Source organism: Corvus cornix, chromosome 4 (genome assembly GCF_000738735.6).
Source record: "Corvus cornix cornix isolate S_Up_H32 chromosome 4, ASM73873v5, whole genome shotgun sequence".
Lineage (NCBI taxonomy): Eukaryota > Metazoa > Chordata > Aves > Passeriformes > Corvidae > Corvus > Corvus cornix.
This window is the reverse complement of record NC_046334.1, coordinates 49,770,856-49,778,732: the sequence shown is the minus strand read 5'-3', so window position 1 is coordinate 49,778,732 and position 7,877 is coordinate 49,770,856. Positions and strand designations below refer to the sequence as shown.

Sequence of the window (7,877 nt, the reverse complement as noted above, 5' to 3'; positions counted from 1 at the left end):
ATGAGTAATATAGACAGAGCTATTCAAGTTCTGACCATCGGGCTGAGATGGAAGGCCAGGTGAGGTGTTGTTTCATGTTCATATCTTTTTCCTGAAACTCTTTTGGCTGAATGTAAGTGCTGTCCAGTAACTGTAATTTTTTTGTCAAGTTCACCTGTGAAAAATTGTACTGTATAAGGGAAATGGCATTTTACCTGCAAAGTGCAGTTTTGCTCCTGGTTTACTGTGCTGAGTACTGGTCTCCAAGTTGTCTACACCTGCTGAAGTTCTTGTTTGCACAGTGATATTGAGCAAATATTGGATTTGTTGTCTGACTGGTGCAACTGCATCTCTTCCATGTGGCAACACCTTGGTAATGAAAACCTTGTTTTATCAGCATGGAAGTAAGTAGGCTGTGGCTGTGGTTATTGGATTTTTTCCGTGTGATATTGGCTGTGTGATGTACAGTGTAACTATTCCTATTAAAGTACTGAGTCAGATCACTTTTTTGTGAAGGTCCACAAATTCCATAGGACCGGTTCTGAGCAGGCCATTGCAGAATATAAGTGCAGTAAAGCATAGCCCTCCAAAAAACTGTAAAAGGATTTGTCATAAATTGGACGAAATCTTACATTTGTAGCAAAAAATGGAATGGAATACCATTTTCGCACTGATACCCAATCTGTTGGTTTTCTGTCTCAGCATCAGCTTGAGACCAGGCAGCGCTCAGGTTACCAAGACAGGGAGGGTTCAGCAGAGCCCCAGGCGGTGGCACGGACAAAGCCCATCGATCGCTGCAGGACTCTGACAGCTGCGGAGGGAGGACCGAGCTGCTTCTAGAAGCGCATCAGTGTGTCAGAACCTTGATGCTGCTGTGCACCTTGATTTACGTTTTTGGATAGTTTTGGATAGTGGTAAACAGTTCTGTGACATTGGGTGAACAGTTTTATTTAAGGTCCAGAAATGAAGATAAGGAGCCTCTCTTCCTTTTACGTCTCTCTATGGTTGCTGTTCACAGCAGTGAGACTCAAAGGTGAGAATCCTGCTTGCTAGCTAAATGTTGCATTGAGGTTTATTTTATTCAGATAGGATCTTGTGACCTGATGTACCCTACATGGCTGAGCCCCAGAAGTATTTAATCTGTTTAGTTTTACGTTGTCTCACTGATGCATTGACAAAATGATCAGGTACGACCAGAACTGCAGTGCTCTTCGAGAATACCTTTTTAGTCAGGAAGATTTGTTTTGAACTCTTAATTAGTCCAGGAAATCGGTGTGAATCACCAGAGAGAGATGTACTCCAAAGCACTTGTTCCCTACGTATTGCCGCCTGGCATTTGCGCAAGTGCTGCGAGTGTGTGAGGGGCTGAAATGCTGAAGTGATAATGACTCAAACAATTGGCCATTTGCAAAAGCAGCGGGTGCTCTGATGAGGCCGGATTTGTGCCCCACGACCGAAGGGGAGGGGGAGAGCTTTTGAAGCTGCGTAAGATCGCGCCAGGTGCAGAGGGGGTGAGCACCTATCACCAGAGATCACCATGACAAATCAACCTTTGTTTAGCAACAAGATGAGTTTTGAACCAGATAAGGGAGAAGACCGATAAGAAGCAGATCTTGTGAGATGGGATAATACTTTTTATCCTGTATGGTGATATCTGTCCTCTCCATTTTCTACTCTTATCCTTTATTCCTCTTTCTTTCTTTTTCTTCTGTATTTTCTTAAGTGTAATCTTGATGCTTTTATATTGTTTCATTCCTATAGATAATAACCGATACGGCTACATACCTCTTTCCCACTGTTGAAATTGATACAACTTTAAAAATTTTTTTTGTAGCTTTGGTCAGGGGTTTGTTCGCCTTTGCCCAGGGGGAGGGGAATTGAAGTTTCTCTTCAAAAGACCCTGTTCACCGGGTGAGGTCTGATGAGTTTAACATCTACAGATTGGGAGTAGCCAGAAGATGCACAGGAAATAAACGAACATTAAGGGACATTACCCCCCTGGTGCTGTCGGAGACACCTGGTCTGGGAAAAGATTGATAAGAGAACCAAGGAATGAGGACCTGATTAGCATCGAAGGGGAAGGGATCAATAACCAATAGGAGATTGAACACTGAGAACTGTGTAATTTGAGTGAATGTGAATTTCTTTGGGTTTTTTTTCTGTGTAAATAGGTGAAAAGTCTGGTAAAGAACCGTGTATGATGGAATGATTTTCACTGCACAACCCGGACATGTGTGGATGAAATAATTTCTATTGCACATCTGACTCAGAATAACACCCTGCCCAGAATAAAGTAATGCCTAATTCTCTAACACTGAAAAGATGTTGTTGGAGAGTTTCTGGTTTTCCCATAGTTTCAGTGACACCACTGCAACCAAATTGTTCTAAAATAAACCTGCCACACATAAATATATGTATTTATACATAACTTGTCATTCGGTGTCATTTCACTCTAATCCGTCCCAAGGGATCTATTAACAAGAACCTCAGTTACCTCACCTTCAGGGGTGGGTTGTAACAGAGTGGTCCTGTTGTCCTTGCCCTTTGCTTTAAGAAATTTGTGAATCTATATAAAGATGATACAGAGGCTGCCTAGAGAAACTGTGACATACAAAACAGTATGAAACAGCAAAAGTGCCATTTAAAACCTCAAGTTTCAGTGAATTATCCTTAGTATCTAAGTCTGGATAGCAAGAAGCATCTCCAAATACATGGTTTGGAAAAGATGTTGGTGCTAAGATGTATTCACACATCATGCAATTGCCAGCTTGTGAAGAAAAGCAGCTCAGATTTTTACAGGTGGTAGTTTGAAAAGAAAAAGACTGAATTCTGGAAGTAGCAGGAATCTTACCAGTGCTGGATTTGAGGAGATACCAGAAGCCATTATCCTGTGAGTAGGTGTGATTTCAGACCTTGCTGACTGGAAGTCAGTAAACTCTGCCTGTGAAAGTCATTGGTAAAATAAAAGTAATTATATTTACTTTCAAAAAATGTAGGAATTGGTGTATACAGAGTGTTTTTCAGTGAAAAGCTTGAGTTAGCTGTTCATTTACTCCAGGTGAATGCTGTCTTTATTTGAATAGCTTCATCAGGTGCACTTCTGTAGCTGAACTCATGGTATTCTACAATATATGAATGATAAATATATTTATAGCAAATACTGCTTGAAGCAGTAGAAAGAGGGTGTTTTCTGATGCTGCTCGGTGCTTAATCTATTGTACTGAACAAGTCCATGTTATCTAGCTGTAGAATCAGCCAAAGGAAAATATGCTCACATGCTGTTTAATGAACTGTTTGAAGACTACTCCAATGCTCTGAGACCAGTGGAAGACACAGATAAAGTACTGAATGTCACCCTTCAGATCACATTGTCCCAAATTAAAGACATGGTGAGTAAAAGCACAGTTCTGTTTTTCTAAAATTATGCAGAAATATACTAGGTGTAAGCCTTTTGTTTGGAATAGGAAGAGCAGCCTTCATTTTGTTGTCACAGCTTCAGAAATGCTTCCTCACGGGCGGGGGAGGGGGGTGTGTCCTGTTCCCCGTTTTTTTGTAGATTCCACTCTGGTTGCAACACTTAAGGCTTCCATTATAAGTCTGGAAACTTAGAGCTGCTGAATTTTTAAGACTTCTTTTGTAGTTAGGTGCTGGTATCACACCCTCCAGGCAACCATTGCTGAGTTTTAAATACAGCAAATGCTTTTTCTAAGATGCAATTAATTTCTTCATAAAATCCCTAAAATTAGCCTTCAGTAATTTTTATAAATATGGTTCTCTAGATATACTTTTAAGGCAAAAGAAAATGTGTCTGCAGGGAGAAGGGAAGATTATTTTTGTGACTTCTGAATTATAATTTCAAGGCCTCGCCAAGCTTTCAAAGGATTTCTTAGCCTGAATCTGTTAGCTGTTTGCTATTCTGAAACTTGCAAAAGGAAATTAGGAAGATACTGGGAGCCTTAGACACTGATTAAAACTAGGGAGGGTGCTGAGAGAAGAAGGTTTGCACAAGCAAAAGTCCAAACCAGTGATTTCCCTGTACAGTGTATGGGCCTAGATGCCTGTCTGAGAATTATTTTGTGGCCTGTCAGTATTCTGGCCTGTTTTGAGCACTACATCAAAGCCATATCACAAATGCTGTCTGCGTCTAAGATGTCATTTTGTCACCTTCAGCTAGAAATATCTCTACATTTTTATGCAGGATGAAAGGAACCAGATTTTGTCAGCTTACTTATGGATTCGACAAAGCTGGTATGATGCATACCTCAGATGGGACAAAGATAAATATGATGGGTTGGATTCTATCAGGATTCCAAGCAATTTGGTTTGGAGACCAGATATTGTCCTATATAACAAGTGAGTGTGGCTGGAGAAAATCAGCTTGCATATTTGAGGGAGGGAGGGGGTTAAAGGAGCAACTGGCCCACAGGGTCTAAACTTTCATCACTACCTTACCTTAGCAAGGGGTATGTTTGTTGCCTTAACACTTGTTGTTGATAATCTAAATATTTTGCAATAAAGCTATAGACAAGATCTGAAAATTATGCTACACAACAAAGCTATTCTGAATTTCTCTGCACTGAGAATTGAATACCCTGGCTGTCTGTGGTGCTTTCTGCTGAGGCTCCTAGGAAGTTCTGGAAGATTGTCCACAAAAAACTGATACACAAAGGCTGCACTCCTTGTCTGCTCTCCCAGGCCAATAATGACCAGCAGATTGTTTTCATTTTTAATGGACTCTTATCCTACTGTATCCCGTTTGAGGTCAAGTTGGAAGAAGCTATGGCCAACGAATACAACATAATTTAGCAGCACTGACGTTTGGCATTCATGGGCACTCATATCTGTAAATAATCGTTAATAGTAGGTTCCTACTAAAATTCAGTGTAAATATGATTTCAGAAGCATGCTTTTAATGGTGCGAAAGGAGGGTCTTCCCCCTTGCTCACCTTCTCTGGCCCACACTCTTAAGTTGTTGTGTCTCAATCCTGATTGTCATTTTTCTGTCTTTTAGGGCTGATGATGACTTTTCAGAACCAGTAAATACTAATGTAGTGCTGAGATATGATGGAAAAATCACTTGGGATGCACCTGCTATCACAAAGAGTTCATGTGTAGTGGATGTGTCTTATTTTCCTTTTGACAGCCAGCAGTGCAACCTTACCTTTGGGTCCTGGACCTATAATGGTAATCAGGTAGACATCATCAATTCTCTTGATAGTGGTGACCTCTCTGACTTCATAGAAGATGTGGAATGGGAGATTCATGGTATGCCAGCAGTTAAGAATGTTATCACTTATGGCTGCTGCTCTGAGCCTTATCCAGATGTGACCTTCACACTGATTTTGAAAAGGAAGTCCTCTTTCTACATATTTAATCTGTTGCTTCCCTGTATTTTGATCTCTTTCCTGGCCCCACTGGGATTTTATCTCCCTGCAGACTCTGGTGAGAAAGTGTCTCTGGGTGTTACAGTTCTTCTTGCTCTGACTGTGTTCCAGCTGATGGTTGCAGAGATCATGCCCCCATCTGAAAATGTACCTTTGATAGGTGAGCTTTACAAGCTTTGTCTTTAAGCATGACTCACTAACAGCAGGGCTGTACATCAGGGAATCTGTATGTAATTTGTGATTTCTGGGAAGATTTTTGAAACATAGTGAAGTACTTAAAATGTGTGTGGAATTTGTATACGTATGCTGCAGTTTTTAAAAGTTATTTTGTGTTTATTTAAAATTATACATTAACTAGCTATTTTATATTTATTAAATATAGCTAGATGTTTAGAATTATGGTATCACATCTTGAAATAAAGCTAGTAATGGAAGACAATTTTAGAACTAACACATTAAATGTAATCAAGACCTATAAGCATGAGGTCAGACTGTTTCAAGATATGTTTCTGTCAGATCCAGATGGTTGGATGGCCTAGCTGGCATTTTCACAGTTGACTTAATATCTGACAATTGCTACATTGGATTATAGTTCCTGGGAATCCATTATGCTGAAATTTAATTTATGTCTAGGAGTTCAGAAAACTTCATGTGTAATGAAAGGCACCTAGCTTCAGTCTGTTTTCTCTATTCTCACACTCTCCCTTGCCATCCTTTCCAATCCCTTCGAAAATGGGCTCAGATCACACTTGTCTGTGTCATGTCCTGTGTCATTGCTGTCAGCCCTCGCTTTTCCTGTGGAGGCTGCAGAGCAGGGCTGGGAGCTGCCTCTCTGTGTAGGTTGGCTGGGTGGTCAGCTGTGTACTTCAGTTGCCAAAAGCAAGGGCAGAGGAGCACAGCTTGTATTCACTTCAGCTTGCCACCCTTCAGCTCTGACCTCTGAGCTGGCAGCACACTGGTTGTGGATACCAGCAAGGTCTGGATATTCACTGATGTGTGTGAGTGTGAAAGAATGGATCTGCTGGTGTGGGGTGCACCAATAGCTCAAACAAAGTGTTGTCATCACTGTTGTTAATACATGAGGAAGTGGGATTTCCAAGGTGCCATGTGAAGCCATTGGCATGGGGATTTTGCAGACACTAGGAAAAGAGCAAGGCTCTTGAGAAACATTTTTGAGCTGCTTTCTGAATGGATGTGTTTCAAGAAATCAGAGGGTTTAGTTGCAAATATTTATCATGCTCATGCAGTAGTCACTTACTCATCTGATAAAGACAAGCCAGTAATGAGAATGAGATTTTATTTTAATGGCTTTGATCTTTGCTTTTAAATGGTAAGTTATGATCTAAGAGAATTGGGGTGATTAAAAATGTTTCACTTGCATTTATGCTTAACACTAAGTTGTCACACTGTTACTTCTCATTGAATTTTTTTATTAGGGTAGCATCTTTAATATGATTTTATTTTGTGTTCCAGGAAAGTACTACATAGCAACCATGACCATGATCACAGCTTCCACTGCATTGACAATCATTATAATGAATCTCCATCATTGTGGCTCAGAAGCAAAGCCTGTTCCACAATGGGCCAAGGTGGTTATTTTGGACTATATGTCAAAAATCTTTTTTGTTTATGATGTGGGTGAAAATTGCACAAGTCCAAAAAGAGAGAAGGAAGAAGAACGTAGGTTAGAGGGGGATGATGGGTGTCAGAGGAGGCACAAAGAGGTAAGGAGTCCTCTTTCCAATAGGAATGATGACTGTAATCTCAAGGAGAAGCTCAATGGAAATTGGAATAAAAGCTATGGAGTTCATGATGAAAATGTTAGGGAGACTGTTAATTGCTGTTCTTGTTACAAAATGCTGATTAAAAATATCGAGTATATTGCTAATTGTGTTAGAGACCATAAAGCAAACCGGGCCAAAGGAATTGAGTGGAAAAAAGTTGCAAAAGTGATGGACAGGTTTTTCATGTGGATTTTCTTTATCATGGTGTTCTTTATGAGTGTGCTGATCATTGGGAAGGCTGCTTAACTGAAAATGAATATGTTCCTTTTGTAAATCTGAATATTCTCTGTTTGTTTAGGTGGAGTTCTGTGACAGGGGTGCTTCTGAGATCTTTGTCTTGCATTCTGTAACAATAAAGAAATTGATTCTGTAGGCTGTGACAGTGAGTCCAGACACTGCATAACTGAGGACTTTGCTGGTGACTGTCCTTGCCTTTTAGCATGGGTGTGCTGATGAGGCTGCAGGATAAGCTGTCAGTGTTCCACCTTGGTGAGCGGTGGCCATGACTTCAGGCTGTCTAGGCCAGAGCATTGCAGCAGTGGAGCAGACAGCCTAGCAGGGAGCACTGTATTCACAGGGCTGCATCTCTGCACCTTGTAATTTGATCAGCCCTTTCTCTCTTCCAGGGGGGAAAAAAAAGTGTATTTGTGACATGGTGACATTTTCTGGAGATCATCCCTTCATGGCATTACCTTTTTTCCTTTTGTTTTTAGTTTGTCTTGAAAACTTA

At 40.6% G+C, this 7,877-nt stretch overlaps 1 protein-coding gene across 1 annotated transcript; it reads left to right on the top strand.

Annotated features, from left to right (window-relative positions):
• CHRNA9 (cholinergic receptor nicotinic alpha 9 subunit) lies at positions 1-7,624 on the top strand. Its single transcript, XM_039551584.1, has 6 exons — positions 1-59; positions 1,814-1,890; positions 3,229-3,368; positions 4,178-4,332; positions 4,991-5,523; positions 6,837-7,624. Exons 1-6 carry the CDS (start codon positions 1-3, stop codon positions 7,391-7,393), a joined length of 1,521 nt encoding a protein of 506 aa, XP_039407518.1. The 3' UTR covers positions 7,394-7,624.
• Positions 7,625-7,877: the final 253 nt, after the last annotated feature.